Raw genomic sequence first — 21,829 nt, 5'->3', positions numbered from 1 at the left:
TGTTGAGAAAGTAAGTTGCAATCCTTTTTTTTGGGGGGTAAAAAATGAATAATAAGAAACAATGGAGCAAAAAGTTGAAGAGGTGAGCAATAGAAAAGGCAAGGAGCAGATAAATAAATCATAGAACCACAAAGGGACAATAGATCATATCATTACCAATTTTAATAAATCAGGGGATGTTGAGAATGTCAGGTGCAATTAAATTTTTTTTTTGGATTTCCAAAGATAAGAACATTCTATTAATAAACTCCTTAGTGACACTGACACCAAGGAAAATACAACTCCCCATTGAAGGGTATGAAATAAAAACAAAAGGATATCCCTTGGCTGGCCACTCTACGGGGGATTACCTTGTACTAAGGGCTGAACAAATAGCCACTTCGGTGGTTTATAATACCATGTTATACCTCCATATTGAAATAAAGGAAAGGGTATGGCTCCCAAAAGCCTCCCTCCTGTGCCTAGTACCATCCGAATCTCCCTAGAGTCTACCCCATCTACCTCTGAGAGTATGAATGATATCTAGCCAAATGCTATCCAGTGTCTCCGAAGTTGACGTGGTATGCTACTCTATTGTCTACCTGGACCTAGCTGTTCATATGTACCAGGCAATGATGCTCACTATTAGCTCCCATCTAGGACAATATCTAGGTGTCCACACCATCTCCGTGAAGTCTAGAGTATGGATGAAGGTCAACTCTTGGCCCACCAATCTAAAGGACAAACTCTCTTGAATGTCCTCATACCCGGAAACAAGTCGTTTGTTTATAACCCAAGCCACCGCTCCCTAGGTCACCACCATCTCATCCTAAATCCTTGTGCCATTTGGCAAGCCCAAATGCTTCTGTAAATGGAAAACGACCCAAGCTAGGTGCCTTGTCTCTAAGCAAGTGGGGGCAACTTGGTGAAGGAAACCACGCTCTCGTTATGCTGGCCACTGTTTGAGCAAACCTCCCCAAGAGAGGTTGGGTCTTTGTCCAATGGTGCATTTGGTTGTTGATTTGATAAAATCATTGATGAAAAGGAGGGTTTATGGCCTCCTCTCTGCAAATGACGTTGAGTGCCTTAACGAAGTGTCTCTGGCAGTACATCCCAAGCCTTGAGAATAGTTGTTGCAAATCTCGCCTTTGCGCTCCTACCCAAGTGAGCAGCCCTCATCCTAGAGGACATCCACCTGGTATTGGGTCCCTTAGGGCCTCCTAACCATGGAGGATATTATGAAGTCTATGAACGAGTAGCTTCTTCATGGCAACATGTCTCTGACAATGAACTTCACAAGCAATGCTTTGCTCTGTCACTCTGTGTACACAATATTTCGTCTTTGTGTAGATTGTGGATGAATAATGACGTCCCAAGCCACCTTTGTGAGAGTTGGAAGATGGAGGGTGAGCCAAGGGTGAGTCAAAACTGATTGTACTACTGTGGTTGGAGGAAAAACCTTAGAAGGAAAAACTACCCCTAACCCTCCTAATCAACTAGTACATTGGCCACTACCTTAAATATTTTAATATTTCCAAGACCCCTCCTGCAATGACAATGCCACTGTGTACAGAGAGTGATCTCAATCACCAAATGAGTAAACCCAAAGCTTTGTAGAAACCTTCACACTTTTCCATGGGGAGGGCCTTGGTAAAAAGTCCTCTATTCTATGATAATAGAGTCCAAAAAAAAAGAAAAAGGGAAAGAATAATGAGAACCTAAATGATAATTTGTAACTCTGTTGGACCTCTAAGAGAGACAGAGTAGAAGATAAGGGAAAACAAACAAGAAATTTCTGAAGGGGAAGATGTTGGGAACACAAGTGACATTTTTTGAAGACCTATGTGAGAGATATACTAGAAGTTGCGAATTCACCATTAAAGGCAAAGATGACATTGGAGCGATGGATAGTTGAGGAAATTAGCCAATGGGAAGGCATAGGAGGACCATTGGACCTCTTTGCAAAGACATTGAAATGTGGAGGACAGAAAATAAAGGAAACTCTATTGAGCATTTTACAATGAGTGACAAACTAATAATAGATCCTAGATTCAAAGTAAGATACAGCAAAGATGCAATAAAGTATACACGAATTCAAGAATGGCTTGATATGGCACAGTTTTGGAACACAAATTAGTAGACGGGCAGAAAGCATTGTGATAGATCACTGTTATAGGCAGGTTGCAAATCAAATTATCCCGTAATTGACCACTCGGTGATGATGAGAGCACTACATAAAAGGTAAAAATGATAGCAAATCAGTTTATTGGTTCTCTTCAAGAAAGCAACATTCAGCATGGTACGTTGGGAGAAGGTGTAGGAATGGATGACAAAGACAAGGTTGGGAATCCCTCAAGACATGAGAGCAGCTACATTCAGGTTATATGTGAGTATAGCAAGCCTACTAGTTTGCATCTGCAAACAACAGTTCTCTTGTAGATGGGTGCACAACTTCAAAGCTTCTTGCATTGGTTTGAGTGTTTGCAAATTTTCGATAGAAGTTTTTTGAATTGTGTGCCCCATAGTCTGTTGGAGACTGTGGCTAGCATCACCGCCTGGCATATCTGATAGCTCGTTCTAATTGGGTGATGGGAGGCCAGCAAACCACCACAGCGGCCACCCTGGTTGCCATCTGGTAGGATATCATCTACACTCTGTGTGATATTTGTGAGGGTGGGACATCGGACTCTAGAGCGACTACCGAAAGGCAGGCACGTTTCTACAAGGCATGGCCTGAAGGCTCCTTTTATGTTCTCACGAACAGAGGCATCCGCTGGTTGTATAATCCGCCATTGTGCTTGTTAGCCCTTGTTCCAGAGACTCTCTAGGCAGTATGTTGGGAGCTCAGGAAACATGTGGCCCCTTTAGGTGGCTTCTGTTTTCTCCTTTTCCCTTGATCAGCAACCTTCTTTTTGCTGAGTTGTAAGGTGGTCTTTTATCAAGCATTAATAGAGTTTCTTTTTTCTGTTTAAAAAAAAATTGTGCTCCATCTTGATCACGGCTGAGCCCTTTGGATTTGTTCTTCTTTAAGAGGCCTAGTCCTCGTATATGTGCACAGTCTAGCTATAGCAATAGTAGCTGCGGATCTTGATCAAAGAATGGTTGCATCGTCAGCTAGATAAAGTTGGAGATTCTCCCATTGAGTATTGACAGCTGATTCCTTATTGAGTATGGTTCTTTCCGAATAGAGTATATGTTGTTGTTTTCAGACAAAGCTGTACTCAGTAGCAGGTGGGTGCAAACTTAGTGGCTAAAGACAGAAAATGGTTTATCTGCTAAAGCGTGGCATATTTTGAGATCCAGATGCACAGGGAATTGGGATGGTTCCCAGATCCACCCTTTACACACTTTGGCCAGTATTTGGACAGATACTATACACACCTTGATGGCCATTTGGGTGAGCATGGAGGGATCTTCTCGGGCGGTTTCAACAAAGAGGATTGCTTTCCTTATGGACTGGAGTGGCTCCCCGTTTTTCTTGGGACGAGGTGGCACTTTTAGCCTCAACCTTGGACTTTTTCTAGCTCTATTGCATGAGCTTGAATTTTCCCTTTTAGGTTGTTTGGTTTCTAATGCTTTGCATGTTGTATTTCTCCTATGAGCTTTGCTCTTGGAGCTTCTTTCATACTTGATAGAAGTCCTTTCTTTGGGGGAAAAAACAGGTGCACCTCTAAATTTGTCAACAGCATAGGGGAATTTGGATTGATTAACCTTGGCTCTTTTCTTTTTTGTTGTTGCCTTCCTAATCCTTCATTTTTTGTTGTTCTCATTTCTTTTTGGCAATCTTGGTTTCTTCTTTTCAAAGCTTTCTAAACCTAAGCATTTCCAATAACAGTTGGACTGGACTCTGCATCCATTATGCTTTCTCTTCGAATCTGTGCTTGCTTCATCACTCCCCACTCATCACCCCGCAAGTTTGTATCCCTGTGCTTATGAACCACTAGTCAGGCCCACTTGCCTATTGAGTCTTTGCTTCTGTACTATTGCTTGTGGTAGGCTAGAAAAGATGAATGAAAGATCTGGCTTGTTTTCCTACAGCACCATTATGTCAACAAAGTCTATTCAAATGACAGTTTTGCCTATTTTACATATGCAGGCAGTTGACAGAGAATTTCTTCTTCGAATGTCCTACATGGAGATCTACAATGAAGAGATCAATGACTTACTGAACCCGGAGCAGACGAAACTGCAAGTACATGAGAATCTTGAGGTAGGCGACTTATCCGTATCCCTTGTCTAACCTCGCTTCTATCTTAATGATCATGATCTGAGTCTAGACATAAGGCAGAGTGTGCTGTTCCTGACATTCAAGTCATGTTTTATCTCTTGTCTAACCTTGCTTCTGTCTCGAATTTGGATGATTATAGTTTGAGTCTAGCCATAAGACAGAGTGTGCTGTTCTACTCAAAATAAGATATTCTTATTCTTTTTGTCGTCACATTGTTACTATGCTCTTGCTTTTGTCTTTTCATAACATAGGCTGTATTCCTGCCAGTATTACAATGCTGTGGAAAATTTTTCTGTTTTTGCACTCAGGGAGTCATACATCTTCTATAGATGCTCATATGTTGTGTGTTTGTGTGGAGAGAGAAGTGTATCTGAGACCATTGTACAACGATTATGAGGTTAAAGTTGTAGCGTTCCTCTTGTTTTTACGGGATGATTTTGGGCATGTTGTTGAATTCATTGACGTATGTTTGAAGGACCTCAGGTTACAGAAGTTGATTTTCATTGCCTTTTGGACAGCGTGGGATCTTCGTAGCAGGTTTAAGGGAGGAGATTGTTGCAAGTCCAGAGCAAGTTCTGGAGCTGATGAACTTTGGAGAAGGTAGAATGGAAGCCAATTATTAGTGTGGTTTTGACCTGCATGTTTTCTTTTGAATAACAAGGAGGAACATTTCACTTTGGCTGTTTTGTGTCCGAAACACCTAAATTGGGAAATCTAATTTGGTGTAACGTTGCAGCACATCGGCATATTGGTGAAACAAATATGAATGTTTACAGCAGCAGGTCTCACACCATCTTTCGTATGGTGAGTATTAGTTTATCTGTTGAGAGTTAGGTCTCTGGGTCTGAAAATTACTGCATGTATGTATGTTCTGGGAGTTATATCTATAAATGTGCGATTTTTGAAGGTCATTGAGAGCAGGGATAGAAGCCAAGATGATTCTTTGGGCTTGTCATGTGATGCTGTACGAGTTTCAGTTCTGGTATATCCACACCTTCTGTTTATCCTGCAAGCGTGTATTGTAGAGTGTTTAGTTGGACAAGCTAGCTTATTTTAAAGAAGTGAACTGTGGTGGCCGAATTTTGGAGCTAGCCATTGATTGTATGTTGCGGTTGGATGCTAGCTTATTCTAAGTAGTGACCTGTAGTAGCCCATTTTGGTGTGCTAAACTTTTTTTTTTGGGGGGGTCTCTAGAATTTGGTGGATCTAGCAGGTTCTGAGCGTATTGCAAAAACAGGAGCAGAAGGTGCCCGTTTAAAGGAAGGCACACATATTAATAAAAGCTTGATGACCTTAGGGACTGTCATCAACAAATTAAGCGAGGGCATTGAGAACCAAGGGTTAGTCTTGGCTGGGGATATTTTGATAGGCAGTTGAGATATTTAATTGCCGTAACCCTTATGTTTGCTTGATGTGTATACTGTATTGAGTTAATGAATTTGCTCCATGTTTCGATTTTGTTGATGCAGAGGCCATGTTCCTTACCGTGATAGCAAGCTCACACGAATCCTACAACCTGCCTTGGGAGGGAATGCTAGGACCGCTGTCATTTGTAACATAACACCTGCCATGGTACAAGTTTGTTGTTGGCATATGGAAAACTTGGTATCAGGGTCATGTGGTGTCGTTCCCAGAAGTCCTATGTTGCTTTTGTATATACAACAATGTGTGTGGTAACTTTTTTTTGGGGGGTGTGAAATAGACTTAATAGCTATTAAGTACGAAAGAAACAGCCAAGAGAAGAAACTCAAGGCAGAGATGCATCATGCAGAGCATGAAAATTCTGTGATAAAAATACCACTCAGAGAGTCTGAACAAATGAAAAACTAGATAAAAGTAGAACTGTCACTGGAAAAGCCACATCAAGCTTGTGGTGGTCCCAGAAAAGGACAGCCTTTCCACCCTGAGAAAAACTGTCCTATTTGAAGCTGGCCTAGAAGAACCTTGCATTCTAGAGCAAGTAGTCATGAGAGTGTGTAGAGTATCCAAATGCAGGCCAACTTATTAGCTAGGTGGACCTGGATGCCATTGAGTGCCTCTGCAGATCTAGATCTCCAAACGTGCCAGGAAGTGATGCTCGCTACAATCTCTGAGCACGTTTCCACTCAAACACGTGCAGGCTTGTGCTGAGAAGAAGGGACAGTTTTAAGTCTACAAATATGTACATCTTGGTGGCACACCAAGATAGCCCAAGAAGAGTCTTAATGTAAAAAAAATCTCAAGCCCTATAAAGAAGAGCCAGGCCACGGAACCCCAAGTAATGAAAAAAGGGGAGGAGAAAAATCTGCATAGCAGATTTGTAATCCCAGTCCAAATGATCTTGGCCTGTCTGCAGCACTGAACAGACTCAGTAGCTGAACAGCACTGAGGACAAGAGGGATCAGCTCGAATATTCCTCCACTGATTCACTCCAATCCTTCTTTGGATAAATCCGAAAAAAGAAAATGACTTTTCTATTCTTGAGAGAACAGCAGAATTCCTCCAATAAAATATGTGAATCTCCATGGTGATTTGAAAGCTCTCCCAATCATGTGCTGTAGTTCTCCAATCCTTGGCAGCGATCTGAAACTTCTTGGTATAATTACATACTATAAAGTCATGAAAGGGGATGTCCTTTTCATGGTTGTCTGTTACAATCCACTCCCACTTGCTTGGATCCCATTGAAGAAACTTTATGGGGACACCTCCTAAAAGCCGAGCCTCCAAGTACTCAAACCAAGGATGCTCGCTCGAGATGAGGAAAAAGCTTATACCCTTTGCCAATAGAGGAGCAAGAGGGCGTCCCTAAGAGACTGGTTAGAAATTTGAAACCTCCCTCCTCTAGCCCCTCTGATAGGAACCTTACTGTGGGCTGATCTATAAAGGGAGGGCATACCTTTGATCCATGAATAATAAAATCAAAACTCAGTAGTGTACCCTCTAAAAATCCCCAATCTACTCGGTCATAAGCTTTGTTGAGAACCAATAGTAAAATAGCAAGGTCTCAATGCAGCCCTACCCTTTGGATTGGGTTTTCACAAATGGAAGGCCTCACCATTGCTCTTGGCTTGGGGCTCTTGCATCATTTGTGGTATGTTGCATGGTACACTGATGCTTTATCCAGTTCTGCAAGCATCCTTTGAGTGCATCTGACAAGTATTTCCCCCCTTTATTTGTATGGATGGTATGCACCTTGCAATCTGATTCATTTTCAGCCTTTGAAACAAAATGAAGACACTTCGATACTTTAGACTTTGCTTTCATTAGATAAACCCAAGCAAATATGGAGAATTCATCAATAAAGGGTACATAATATAGATACTTTTCAAAATATGGTGTTTGCATGGGATCACACATATCACTACGAATGAGCTGTGATTTCATGGCAGCTCTTACTGACCCAAGATTCTTGTGCATTCTTGTGCGTTTTACCCAAGGTTCACCCTTCACACAAGCGCTTTGGTGGCAGCTCTTCATGAGGCATATTCTGTACCATACCATGTTTTTGCAGCAGTATTAAGCTGCAATAGTTCACATGCCCAAACCTGGCTCATGCATTGCTAGATATAGCAAATGTAGCTCATGATAGATGTAGAGTCCAAATGATACAAGCCTTGGTACAATGTTTTAGAAGTGACTATCATGTAGTCCTCTCTATCCCTTAATCTGTGATGCTCAAAATTTATGGCTTAACGTTGCCTTGTAAAAGAGATAACTGACAACATATTTTTCCTATGCTAGACCAAATAACAGATCTGAAATGCACAAATCTGTACCATCTATTACCTCACCCAACTCCTTTAATTGGACAGGTATAATTATTAGCACAAGAGTGACGTTTTTACCGGCTAGAACAGCGCTCAAAGACTTGAACAAATTCCTCCTGGTGGTGATGTGTCTTGAAGCTCCTTTGTCAAATTATCATGTGACCTGTTTCCCATTGACATTCAAGAATGTGTTTATGTGAGGCATCATCACTGCAAACCGAAAAAGCCCACTCATCCTGCACAACGTTTACCGAGTCACCAGCTTTATTTGCCTGCTTCTTTCTTCATTTGTTTGGTTAATCTCTTCCTGCATTCACTTACGTAAATGACTTGGATTTTTACACTAGTGGCGTTTCACTTTCTTCTTGGGCTGCCCTGCACCAACCTTTGCTTTATTTGGCTATTGTTTGGAGCAGCCTTTGACTGTAAAGCACTTGAATTTTTGCCTTTTCCCTCGTCACCACCACCAGCAGCAAATGCCTCATCATTACCACACAGTGGGGAAGATTTATTTTTCCTTGTTAGTTCCTCCTGCAACAAACTCACTAACTCAAGGGGTTGAACATTATCCCTCCAAGACAGGTAGATATATGGCAATGATGACAAATGAATTTGTAGCACCTTATTTTGAGGTTGCTACTCATATAATATAATCAATCAAAGATTTCACCAAAAAAGTGTGTGTAGGAGAGGCATACTTAGTGCCATAGACCATGACACTGGTGATGATGTAATGCAAAGGCTCCCACATGGGGTGGTGCCTATGATTGTGGAGTTCCTATGATTTAGGAGCTACCTCCATGGATGTAGGAGAGGTGTCATTGATTTAGGACACCCTCTCTCCATTTCTATAAAAGAGGGACTTCCCTCTCACAATAAATAGAACATCCATTTGAATATCTCATGTGTTCTCACTCACCTCCATGATGAAGTTCTCCTCTCTCCCCAAGTTGCAACATTTGGTATTAGAGCCTCCTTGAGTCCCTAGCCCATTGTAGCTTCAATATGACACCTCATCATCTTCTTCTCCACCCTCCATCTTCTTTTTCATTTCTGTCCTCTTTCTCTCCAGATTTTGCTTAGCTCTATTCTCCTCCATTAAGCAACCATTCCCAAAGCCCTCTGAGCTGAAGTTTCCTCTACTTAGGGCGCACCTTTGACACCAAGCAATTAGAGAGAGATGCCCTCTACAGGCCGTGCCAGCACGATCTTTGCTCGCCAAACTTTCAAGCAATTCCGCCAACTGACGCAATATTTCGCCAATTCCTCTTAGTCATTGGTGGGCGACACTATGAGCTTGCTGCTCATGAAATTTGAGCTCAATTGCTTGCTGGAATAAGGAGAAACAAGCAAAAGACTAGTCGGAGAAGGCGCTACTGTCATGAGCAATGCTGCACGTTTTTTTGGCAATCCTCTCTGTTGGAAGTAGTCCTCAGTAAGAGCTTCCATTTGCCTTTGAAAGCCCTCTAAAAGATTTTCTCTTTAGCTTCAATTGCACCTTCCAATTTCAAACTGCTCAATTTGGGAGTAACGGTGATATCTGCTTCTAAGATGAACCATTGAATATGGTTAAGTGCTAGAAAGTTTCATTGTTATCTCACTTATCTTTGGCATTGAATATGGTTAAGTGCTAGAAAGTTTCATTATTATCTCACTTATCTTTGGTCTTTTGGATGTTTGACCATTGGAAGTGATATGAGGCGTCACATGAAAAAAAGTCATTTTCTCAATTTTTTGTGCAATTGGTCTTTTTGTTGTGGCCTTAACATGTTGCGCTTACCTTTTGTGGTGGTCTCGAGCTTGTTGAGGGAGTGAGTCAACACTAGTGGAAGGATTATCATGGTGTTGTGACCAGTTGCACAAAAAGGCGATTCATGAGCCTAAAGTGGTACTCATGTTGGAATCGGAGTCCTAGTGTGTGTGGTCCTAGAGTCCTAGGAGTGTTCTACAGTTGTGTGAGTGTGAAGAGTCTTGAGGCCACTTGTGCCACCTCATCACTTAGATTATAGGATCTAGATTCTCTTGTGTGTGACCTCATCTATGAGGTATCAGTGTGGGAAGATAAGGCTTGCCCAGCCTATAAATGAGGCCATGTACTAGCTACGATTCAATCAACTATCAACATCAGCGATTGTGCCTCAGCTTTTGTCTCCAATCATGTGATGAGTGTCTCTCACCCTCTCCCCATTTTCAACAAATGGTATCAGAGCGGGTCTTCCCTGACTGAGCCTTACCTCCACCGCATGTCGCCATCTCTACGTTGCCGTACAACAGGCCCATACCAAACAGCCTCAAAATGTGCGCCACTCCGATGCTACTGCCCTGATTCTCCTCTCCCTTGCCTCGTCGTTACCCTCTCCATCGTCTTCATTTTCAGCCTGCAATAACGTGCCCCTGATGCTGCGCCATTCTGCCGGCTATCTCCCCCGTACACTTGCTGCTTGCCTGCCGTTCGTACTGATGGGCCATACTGTCACAACTGCTGCATGAAAGGAGCTGATCTATATCGACATGTGCTACTGATACTCACGCTGGATCATCGCGTATCTCTTTGGCTGATCTCCTGAGTACAGGTCGCGAGGTAGGCAAAGGTTTTCTACGTGGCTGCTCTGTGTTTGCATTCTTCCCACGCTTTCCTCTGCAAACTAACCAGTTCGTGATTACCTATTTTGCAAGATGGAGTCTAGATTCTGATCTAATGACGTTCCTCTTTCTCTATTTGGAGCTACGCTTTTGATCTTCTTCGTTCGCCTCTCCACATGAGCTCCTACCCAAGCCTCATCATCGACTGCTCTTTAACCTCAGCATCAGTGTACAAGAGCCCGTATCAGCCCGGACCTATGCCTCTCCATTGACCAGCAAACAGTCCGTCTGAGATATTCTGCAAACAGTCCGTCTGAGATTTTCTGCGTTTTTGAAGATTTTTTCCTCATTTTGGGTGAATTTGTTGGGGCTTTTATGGTCTGAAGCTTCCCTAGTGTTGCTAGAACACTATGCTCTAGGAAATTTTGAAAAGCCCCAATTTTCTGCAAACCCTAATTTTTGCAGCAACCCTAACCCAAAAATTTAGGGCTTTTCTGTCCTATGTCTTCCTTTGGCATAATTGAAGCTTCTACCATGTAAAATTTGGGCCTTTTTTGAAATCTGAGTAAACATTGTAAGGGGTTTAGACACTGGCTGTAATAAACAGCTAAGACCTTCCCACCAATGGATAGCATAAAAAACTCCTCGTTCATCGAGAAATTCTCAGGGAGCAATTTCCCAACTTGGCAGACGAAACTCCGGCTTCTTCTTATGTGAGACGGCATATGGAATATCACCAATGGCAAGGAGCCAAAACCCCAAGGTGATAATGCTAGAATCAGTTGGTGGGAGAACCAAAATGATAAAGCAATGGCTTGACAACCTTATCCACCGTGTGGATTTTGATAAGACAGCAAATGACGTTTGGGAAAAGTTAGAGAATTTGTTTGGAAATAAGATCAATAATTCCAAAGTATTTCTCAAACAAAAACTCTTCAAGCTCAAGATGAAGGAAACTGAAACCCTCAATGAACACTTGAGCAATCTTGGGTCAATTCTCCAACAATTATTTGCCATCCGAGCCATTGTTGAAGATGATGATCAAGTTGCTGTACTTCTCTCCAGTATTGAAGACATTTCCGAGTACAATGAGATCCTTGCTGTCCTAAGAGTCAGCCGCAATATGAGCTTTAAAGATATGGCAGCTTATCTCATTGATGAGGACCGTAGGCTTACAGAGAAAGCAGAATCTTCCTTCGAATCTGGCAAAGCATTCTTTCTCAAGAATAAGCCCAAGAAGAACGGAAAACCTCTTAAATGTAATTACTGTCAGAAACTTGGCCATCCAGAGGATCGTTGCTTCAAGAAAATGGCAAAGGTACAAGCCAAAGAACATGCCAATCTGGTTGCGGAGCAGAGTGAGGACGAAGACGATGAAGCTACACCTTCTAGACCTGAGGAACAAGTCTGCACTGCTGCTATTTCTGGTCTATCCCTCCATGAGGTGATAGATGAAGAGTGGGCTTTCTAGAGTCATGTGTGTTAGGTACTCTGCCTTGGGTAGTCTCCCTAAAATGATGTAATAATTTGTCTTTTTGTGTGCCTTGTCCTATAAAAGGCTCCACTTATTTCATGTACCCAGTTAGGAGACAGGGGGGGTTGTTATGTCTTTCCTTTATCAGGCCTGGCCGAGTTCCAGGATGTTGGTGTACTCCCTAGACCTATGAGTTGGTCATGCATCCATGCTCAGATTTGAGTCTCTAATCACGTTGACACCTAAGCCATGAGAGTGCTTGGTGTTTCAACCTCTGAATTATACTCAGCTGTTAGCCTCTGAGATTGCCTAGGATGCACAGTCTGGATGATGTCATGGTTTCTCACCCTAGCTTTGCAGGGGGGTTTGTTGGAATCGGAGTCCTAGTGTGTGTGGTCCTAGAGTCCTAGGAGTGCCCTACAGTTGTGTGAGTGTGAAGAGTCTTGAGGCCACTTGTGCTACCTCATCACCTAGATTATAGGATCTAGATTCTCTTGTGTACGACCTCATCTATGAGGTATCAGTGTGGAAGATAAGGCTTGCCCAGCCTATAAATGAGGCCATGTACTAGCTACGATTCAATCAACTATCAACATCAGCTATTGTGCCTCAGCTTTTGTCTCCAATCATGTGATGAGTGTCTCTCACCCTCTCCCCATTTTCAACAACTCATCCCCTAGACAACCACACTAAAAGACAATGCAAAGCAACCACACTAAAAGACAACATGAATGTACAAGTTACTTTGGTTGAAATCGCGTCATTTTCTTGGATTTGATTTGCACCCCAATTTGCATTCTTTTTCTTATCTTTTGCTCTCTTTTCAGCTTGTAGCAATCCTTTTTCATATGGCCCTTCTTGCCATAGTGGTAACACTCAATGTTCCGTGATATTTTAATTTAATTAAAACCTGTTCAAATTTCGTTCAAGTTAGAAACTGAATCTTTATTCGTGAACTACGAAATCTATGTCTAGGTGAATGAATCTAGGGTCATAGGAAATCAAGCGCTATGTGCTACTCATAAATGGACAAAAGCACTTAGTGCTTACCCGACCTCCCATTTTTGAGTGGTGTAGACTTGTTTAGAAAGGGAACCCTTTCCGCCATGTTATCTTGCTATGCATGCATAGGGGCAAGATCAGATGATTTGCTTGGTTATTTAGAATCTCGGTGACATTTGTTTTGTTTTGTTTGTTTCCAAAAGGACATTTGTTCTGTTTAGTTCTATAGTAATTGAAAATAAGGGAAAAAAAACTAGAGGTTGAAGGTCCACTTGTTTATTACCACATGTTGAAAATCAGCCCAATCATGGCTAACATCAAGTGTATGGTATAGCCTACATCCGTAGCATCAATGGTGTTGACATTAGAGTGTAGGATGGCAATGTGCAAAAATGACCTTGTTCAAGATGGAGAACCGGAATTTCACGAGCGATTGAGCAAAGGATTGCCAATGCTCTTTCCTTGGAGGCTTTGTATTGACAGAGGAAGTAGTTCATGGACGATTTTGTGATTGAACTCAATGGATCAAGAAGGGATAGAGCATCATATGAAGTGTGTATTAGGGCCAACCCTTTTTGTACTTGCCTCCACTTTTAAAAAAGAGTACAAGAGAAGCAGACTGATTTATCATGCAAGCACATTTAGTGCATGTCTTTTAGAGTGATAGGATTTTATCAAAATGAGAATCTCTTGCATTAATTTTGGTCACTAGTTTTGGTGATTTGTCATAGATTGGTCAATTTTTATCCGTTTCTCAAATCTAATTTTATTGGTATCGTTCTTTCATCTAAATAATCAGTTTTTGAAAAACAAAGAAAATATTTACAGCTAATTGCACTTATTGTATAAGTATGGCAAAATCAACCAAAACAGTAAAGTGGATGATAACAATTATGGAAATTGGAATTCAAACTTATGAACATATTTCAAATGAAAAATCTTTATTGAATACGAAATAGACTAGAAGCCCTAGTATCAACTTCAACTTGAAAATTCTCCTTGAGAGAATTGTCAGATTTCTACAATCTTGCAAAAGTCTTTTTGGAGAAGACTCTAGAAATCCCTCAGCAATGGAAAAATTGCTATTTTCTTTTGGCTTTCTTATCATGGGGGGATTGCAGTGAACCTGTCGAGGTCCAGGTTTGGGTCAGAGGTTTGGGTCAGCCTCTACTTGCTCTTGTTGCCTTTCTGCTAAGGAGTCCATTCACCATGTGTATGGGATACATGCTCAAGTTGTCCTGACTATTGAGGTTTGACCTTATATGATATATCAGCTTTTGTTTGTCTTTTACTTGCCCATTGCTAATTTCCTTAAATCATGGATGGGGTAACTGGGATCCTTATGACACAGCCTTGCCTTGCTATCATAATACTGAGCTTGATACTGAGGATTGTTTATAAAGAAGGGCAATATGTAGGGAACAAGATTAGATATGGAATCATCTTTGCAGTGCTTTGAAAGCAAGCATAGGAGGTTGCACCACATCAAATGGCATTGTAATGCTAGGGAAGCTTAAATACAGGTGCTTAATATTGAGGTGGTGCAATGCAAAAACTATTAATGCTGATAGACTTCTGTTGTTTCCGTAAGAGACGTTAAATATTCATGTCTAGATTTATGGTCGAGATCAATGTTGCTTCTTGTGCTTTATGTAATCTTCTCTAACAGAGTGGTTGTGTAGATCAGCATTATTGGAGGCATAATAATAGTCCAGTCCTTTGGAAGCCCAATCAACCATGCATAAGTTTCTAATTTGTGCAGTGTCTTGCATGTTGCCTTCGTGACTTAAAAACAAAAAAACAATGAGCAAGTATGATTATTGCAGCCTTGATGAAGACATCATACTAGGGAAGAGAAACAAACAGGAGAGGCTATGCTCCTGTGCTGTCATAAGAAGATAATATATTACATGTGAAGAAATAAAACACAAGGGGACCAACATTCCATACACACAAATGAAATAACCAGAATATTGTTGGGAAGTCCCAGCACAGTTGTGTCCCTATAGGGAGCCTTCACACATAATCTTAGTTAGATCATCTGTTGCAGTCCAGGCATTGTATGGACAGCTGCATCTGTCAGTGCTTCGGCCTTGGATGCTATATGGAAAGGATTTTCTGAATGCCTGTGTTCAACTTTTTATTGGTCTCCTGGTTTCTCAGGTCCATGTTGATGAATCGAGAGGAACACTTCAATTCGCAAGCAGGGCCATCCGAGTCACAAATTGTGCTAAAGTCAATGAGGTGAGCTGGCAGGGTACATATTTACTCATAGGAAATTTTATGATCTTTGTTTTTACCAAGAAGTGTTTTTGGCAGATCCTTACTGATGCAGCACTGCTTAAGAGACAAAAAAAAGAGATTGAGGAGCTACGGTGCAAGCTCAGAGTAAAACAGCCTTTATCATTTTTCTGATTGCTTTTTGAAATTCTCTCTGGTTTTTGTGAATGTTTGCTGCTGATGGTATTGTGGAACCAATTTACTGGTCACTTAATGACAGGAATCTAATTCTGAACACTTTGAGGAGGAAATTCTGAATCTTAGAAATACTCTATTGAAGGTAGGTTTTCACACATGTGACTGCTTCTACAAAACAGTGACAAACTTTGCAGAGTTTTTTGACCTGTATCTGCTCTGCACCAGAGTGAGTGCGAGCGTGAGAGAATAGCTCTTGAGCTGGAAGAACAGAAGAAGGCTCATGCTGAACGAGAACGCCAGCAAGCTCGAAAGATTGAAAATCTAAGCACAATCGTTCTCAACTCTACCATAGATGATAGAGACTGTGAAAGGCGTATGAAAAAGGTGTAAAATTTGTTGGTTTAAGCTGATTGACATTCAGTAGGAATGTATTTGTGGATTCCAATATCTGCGAGTCCAAATTTGTGATGCAGAACACAAGACGAGAGACATGGTGCCCGCGTATACCACCTGAAAAAATAATGGATGAGGTAAAATACATGCTTGTCTTATAATTTTTTTAAATTAGAGCATTATGTTTTGATACTTTCCAGTTGTGTGGGAAATACATCTTGATTGTTGCATTGTTTATTAATTTTGGTGCCTCATTAACCAAATGTTGATGATATATACTATGCTTGAAATACAAATCGAAAGAACAACCAGAAGGAAAAATTTTGGGGTGTGTCTGGTGCAATGAGGAACTATGCAACTTGTTCATCAGATAAAATATAATCATTTTATTTTTTAACTATAGCTACAATCAAAGCTTTAAAAAGGCTTTTGCATGCCTGCAGAACTGCTTTTCCTTGTCACCTGCAGTGGAAGTTCAGAAAGTAATTGTATCTCTTTGCTTCTCAGAGGCATAACATGACACACCAAAAAAGACTGGATATTTTGTAACAGACTCTACTGATCTTTCTTTTGGGGGGTGACTATAGAAGATTGCTGATAACTCTTCCCTGGTACTTTACTCTTTATTGACTGATTTTTGGATCGAAATGTCAAAGAATCTTAGCAGGTCTTCAAAAGAAGACAGACGAATGTTGCAAAATAGAGATAGGGCATTCCCTTTGCCACCACCTTTTGAAAGATTATTGGAGGAGACTGAGTTGAATACAGCAGAGCAATTCCAAGTTCACGGAGAGAGTGTACTCCTTGAAAGTGTTGGTGATAGTGATAAGCAAGAATTTGATGGTGAACCTTTTGCAGTGCGAGATCTTAGCACAAGGATCCATGTGGCTGACAGAAAGAGGAGATTTTCTCCTACAATGGCCACATTAAGTGAGGTATTCTTTTTTTTTTTGTCTTGGAATATGTCCTTTCTTAACCTGAACGGTATGCTTTGAGTCAGATTTTATATATGCTGCCAACTTTTCTAACCTCTGAAGCAATAACATCGTAAGTTATATTTTGCGGATTTCCCATTTTGAAATCTTTTGAAGCATTGCTGGCAGTTCGTAACTTTAATGCTGCTTTTTTCTTGCTAGTTTTTTTTTTTTCTGGAGGGGGGATGTGAAAATAGAGTTATATTAAGTATGAAAGAACTGGCCAGAGAAGAAATTCAAGGGAAAAATACATCATGCACATCTTCGAAATGTGGTGGTAAAATAGAACTCACAGAGTTCTGAACAAATGAAAAATAAGATAAGAACCAGGTTTGGGGCTGGAGATGCCAAGTATGTGGATGATGGTCTCGAAAAAGAAAGGACAACCTCTCCACTCTCTGAGAAAAACCGTCCTCCTGGTTGAGGCAGATGCATAAGAATCTTACATCCTAGGTGAAATAACCATCAGTGTTGTCCAAATGGGCCAGCATTTGGACAGATAGTATACTCTGATGACTATTTCACCTAGGATGTAAGGCATTACAGATCCCTGTTTGAAGAAGGATTATAGAGTCTCTCATATTTACAAGCAAGAATTGGAAATGACTTTATCATCATGCAGCGTAATCCAAACTTGTGTAGACATGAGCAGATCTTGACAGGAATTTTACATAAGACAGCCCATAAATGTTTGAAAAAGAAGCAGCAGCAAAGGAATGCCATGCAATAGTTGGTATGATGCAGAATGCAAAAAGGTCAGTGAAGCATGGCAGTCAGCACTGCAGCAGGTAAACCTGCAAGAGAAAGATTATAAAATAATGGTTAGAAGAAAGAAAATTAGGGTTACTAAGGACAAACAGTTTGAACAATTCAAGGAGCTAAAAGAACCTCAGAAAAGTTCTTCAAGAAGTTGCATTCAAACAAAGTTCAGAAAGGGGAAGTAAAGTGGGAGGACATTACAATGATTGTTAAAGAAATGTACAAAAAAGAAGGGGAGGGGAAAGAGAATCAGAAACTCTCTATCAAGGGCACAAATGCTATTATTACTGAGGATGACATTGAGAAGAGGCTGAAGAAATTAGCATTTCAAAAGGCCCCCAACCTACAGCGCCTCTTAGCAGAATGCTGAAATGGGGACAAAACCAAAGAAGTGCCAACACTTGTAGCAAATAAGGCAATGGAAGAAGGTTCCCCAAAGAGTGGCAGATCCGATGAGATAGTCCTGATTTTCAAAGGAGGGGACAAGAAAGATGCAAAGAATATTGGACCATAATAGTGAGTAGCTTGATGGCCAAGCTCTATTGAACCGTATTAGAGCAAAAAATCAGCTAATGGGCAGAAGAAACTAGAATTTGGGTACCATATCAAGCTGGTTTCAGACCCAAGCATGCAAAAGTTGACTACGTAGTGACCATACGAGTTGCAATAGAAGGAGCTAAGGACACCCCACAAGAATGAGCTGCAAAAGAGGGAGCTAAGGGCAACAAGGGATTATATTGCTGTTTCGTAGACTCTAAGAAAGCATTTTTTTTCCAAGGAAAAGACTCCTATCAAATATGAAAGAAACTCCATGATAAAAGCTCAAGGGAGGGGTACATCATTCAAGGCATGAGGAAAGACCCTAATAATGGGGCACAGTCAACCTCCTGTAAGAGAGCTAGAAAAAAACCAAGGTTAAGGTTGGAGGCACTTTCAACCTTGCAGGGAGCCACTCCACTTCTTGAGGAAAACAATCCTCCTAGCAGAGGTTCCTCGGGAAGACTGCTGCATGCTCCTTCAAAGGCCACCAAGGTTTGTACAGTATCTGTCCAAATACTAGCCAATGTGTCTGTCCGGTGACCCTGAGAACCATCTGGGGCTTCAATGCATATGCCACGCTGATATGCTCATTAGAATCTCCCATGAAGTATCCATAGAGGCATGTGCAGGTCTGTAAAGGGAGCCAAGAATGTCAGCCAAAGAGCATGACTTAACCAATGTTGTCGAATCGAAAGAGCCTAGGAAGAGTCATGTCTCTCATAAAGCACCTGAGGCCTTGAAAGAGAGAGCCAAGTTACCGAGCCACAGGTCATGAAGAAGGGAGAAGGCACAAAGGTACTCAATAAGCTAGCGATCCCCTTCTAGATGATCTTTGCCTATTTGCAGTCCCATAAGCAATGCTGAATAGACTCCTCACCCTCTCATAGAGTGCGTGATGATCTCTTGATTAGAACTTAAATCTTGCAAGCATCTTGGCACTGCATTGAAGGCTTTGCGCAGAAATCCACAAAGTAGCAATAGACGTTGTCTCCATGCCATGGCCTCCTCAATGACATGTTTAGAGTCCCATGATCATGCTGAAATCCAGCTTGTCTCTATGCCCAATAATAACGGTCTTGTAGTTTTCCGGGCTCATGGGGCCCCTTACATTGTGAGTAGGAGTGATGGTCTGAAGGGTCCATGTGTGAGGGAAGCGTAAGCACACCGTCGCATTAAAGAGATTTGCTAAGATCAGGTCCATAGTATCTATTCCATACACAATAATTCAGTACATAAGCCCTCATAAAGAAGAGAGAAGAAGAAGAAGAAGAAGAATATATTACCGTCCTCTGAAGACCAAAAATCGGCCTATGGGACCTGAAACAATACAAAACCTTACATACATAAAGACTCCTCCCTCAAAGGGGAGGGTAATAAGAGAAACTACCTTTATGTCTAGGTGAGTTTCTGTGCTTGAAAAGCTTAGATACAAATGTTCCTAAAGCTGAGGGTGACGCCTTATGTAGCAAATCAGCCAGTCTGTTATGTCCCTCAAGAAGAGAGCTGAACTTTTTCCTAATGTGTGCATAGTAAGGGCATATCATTACCATGTGTTCTTTTGTTTCTGGCATACCCTGGTCACATAATTGGCATATTCTGCTCTTTCTTGGCATGTTTTTCCATCCTCCTATTTCAATTTGCAGCTGGTGTGATCGGGTGCGAAGTGAAGCCAAAGCCCTCCGCTTATGCATTGCCATAGGTGTGCAAATGTACTTCTGCGTGGTTGACTCCTCTGCCGTATAAGTGGGCCAATATTGGGGGTTGATAAATGTGCAGTATACTCGAACTTATCTCTAGTTTTAGCTGTTTGCCATTTCCTGTGTAGTGCATTCAGTAGGTCACGATGAAAAGCATCTTCATCTACCTCCTCTGGTGAGTAGTTCAAGTACTCCTCCACCTCCCACTTCCTGAACCGAGAGAGAAAGAAAGAAAGAAAGAAAGTGTATTATTGTCCACTAAAGGCCAAAATGGGCCCATGGGACATCAAGAACTCTGCATACAAGATAGCACAAAATCAACGTGCCACAAAGAAGAGGCATCGTCGAATATCATCTAAGTGCTACGCAATACAATGCAAGTGAAAGTACATAATGTCAAATCTGAGCCTAAATACAAAGTAAACTAGATGCAAGGAAACCGCCCCTGGGTGCAAAATGGGGGGATGAGTACAATATGCCAATGCAAAGATACAAGTCCAGGTGTCACGGAGTCTGAGAACCAAAATAATACTGGAAATCGTGTCCATCGACTCTGCCTCCTGCTATGAGAGTACAAATCTGAGCAAAGGTGAGGTGAGCGGCTGGTGGGGCGAGATCTCCATGAGTAAGTCTCCTCCGAAAAGCTGCCATCATCCTGGATCGCGTCTGGAGATGAAGCGACGAGTACGTCCCCTATGTAACAAGATCCTGCGGCGTCTACAAACCATCTCATATGTACATCCACAAGGTGGAGGCATGTGTCTTGTGTGAGCTCAGACCTCCTCGTGCTCCTCCTGGTCTCTGTCCTCTGGTATAGCGTGTGCCTGAGCTCTATCAGGCTGGGCTCTATCACGCTCCGGTCTGTGCTGATGGTCTCTGAGGTAGTCTCGTCGAAGCATAGTGGCCTCCCTGACATAAAGAGCTAGGCAATGCTGATCCTCGTAGTCCATCACTCGTGAGAGAGGTCCAAAGCCATCCGTGAAGAGACAGTGGAATCTACCTCTGAGCTCATAATATAGCGGGCATCTGCAAATGAAGTGCTCCTCTGACTCCACCTCTCCCATGGTGCAACAAGGGCAGATCCTGGTCTCTCGGCCTGGTCGCCGTCCATCCTCCATGTGTCGCATCCTACCAGCCTCTATCTCGAGCTGATGCGAAGAGACTCTAAGCTGGCCAAGGGCAATCCTCAGTGAGTGGGACATGTGGATACCTATATAGCCTGGTGGAATGACAAATCCATCCTCTGAGATCCGAAAGAAGTGGTCACGATATGTGGCCATCTTCGTCGGAAGCTGCGTGGGATAAATCCAAGTGCGATACGTATGAAGCTGCAGCAAGTCTGCTCTCGTGACCTGGCTAAGCTCGTGGCGAGTCAACTCGAGATGAGGGGCATCTATGCTGTATCGGAAGGGAGGCAGTCTATCCATGTCTAGTCCAAGAGATGTGAGCCACCTAGTGAGTCTGAAGTACCAGCAGTATCGGGCCCCAGATCGTGCCAACTCCATAGAAGATGCAAGTGCTAACCATGGCAACCGCGCTCTGCCTGCTGCTGAGTCTCCAAACTCCCTAACCCTATGCAAATACATGACCGACTGAAACGTTGCATCCAATGCGAGGGGAGTAGCTCCAAACTCTGCTAGCATGATCTCGTGCGGAACTGTAGCCTTGGCCCTAATGAGCCGAGAGAACATGATGATCTGTAACCTCTCTACTCGTCTCCAATCTGCAGCGCCGAGGTCTCCTGCCCAGAAAGGAGCTGCATACATCGCAGCTGATCTCACCAATGTATCAAAAAGCAAGGATTTCGTATCGGGATGCTGAAAGTGGGACTGAAAACACTGACGCTCAAGATGAGCCAACGAAGCATACCCTTTACTAATCCTATCTCGTGCTGCATATGTCATGGTGAAAACCGGTCCCCTGAAAACTGCCCCTAAATAAGTGTACTTTCTAACAAGCTCAATGGGCTGTCCGTCATAAGTGAAGCAAAACTCATCCGTGCTGTAAATACGATCAGAGGTGTTGAAAACCATAAC

The 21,829-nt window shown here is 42.1% G+C and overlaps 1 protein-coding gene across 5 annotated transcripts in view; it reads left to right on the top strand.

The window, feature by feature from the left end:
- LOC147895333 (uncharacterized) overlaps positions 1–21,829 on the top strand; it is a 166,397-nt gene that overhangs the window by 47,391 nt on the left and 97,177 nt on the right. For 3 of the 5 annotated variants that reach the window (XM_087384033.1, XM_087384031.1, XM_087384032.1), the window contains exons 5-16: positions 4,076–4,189; positions 4,726–4,807; positions 4,944–5,011; positions 5,115–5,189; positions 5,402–5,547; positions 5,677–5,779; positions 15,176–15,256; positions 15,332–15,400; positions 15,513–15,572; positions 15,656–15,814; positions 15,904–15,960; positions 16,480–16,758. In XM_087384033.1, the coding sequence (XP_087240159.1) occupies positions 4,076–4,189; positions 4,726–4,807; positions 4,944–5,011; positions 5,115–5,189; positions 5,402–5,547; positions 5,677–5,779; positions 15,176–15,256; positions 15,332–15,400; positions 15,513–15,572; positions 15,656–15,814; positions 15,904–15,960; positions 16,480–16,758 (1,293 nt within the window). The remainder of the gene's footprint in view (positions 1–4,075; positions 4,190–4,725; positions 4,808–4,943; positions 5,012–5,114; positions 5,190–5,401; positions 5,548–5,676; positions 5,780–15,175; positions 15,257–15,331; positions 15,401–15,512; positions 15,573–15,655; positions 15,815–15,903; positions 15,961–16,479; positions 16,759–21,829) is intronic. The other 2 variants (XM_087384034.1, XM_087384035.1) reach the window with 2 other exon arrangements.

This window comes from Dipteris shenzhenensis, chromosome 13 (assembly GCF_047967505.1).
Source record: "Dipteris shenzhenensis isolate YYH24624 ecotype China chromosome 13, Dip_SZ_1.0, whole genome shotgun sequence".
NCBI lineage: Eukaryota > Viridiplantae > Streptophyta > Polypodiopsida > Gleicheniales > Dipteridaceae > Dipteris > Dipteris shenzhenensis.
Note: the sequence above shows the minus strand (reverse complement) of the source record. Positions and strands in the feature narration are given on the sequence as shown.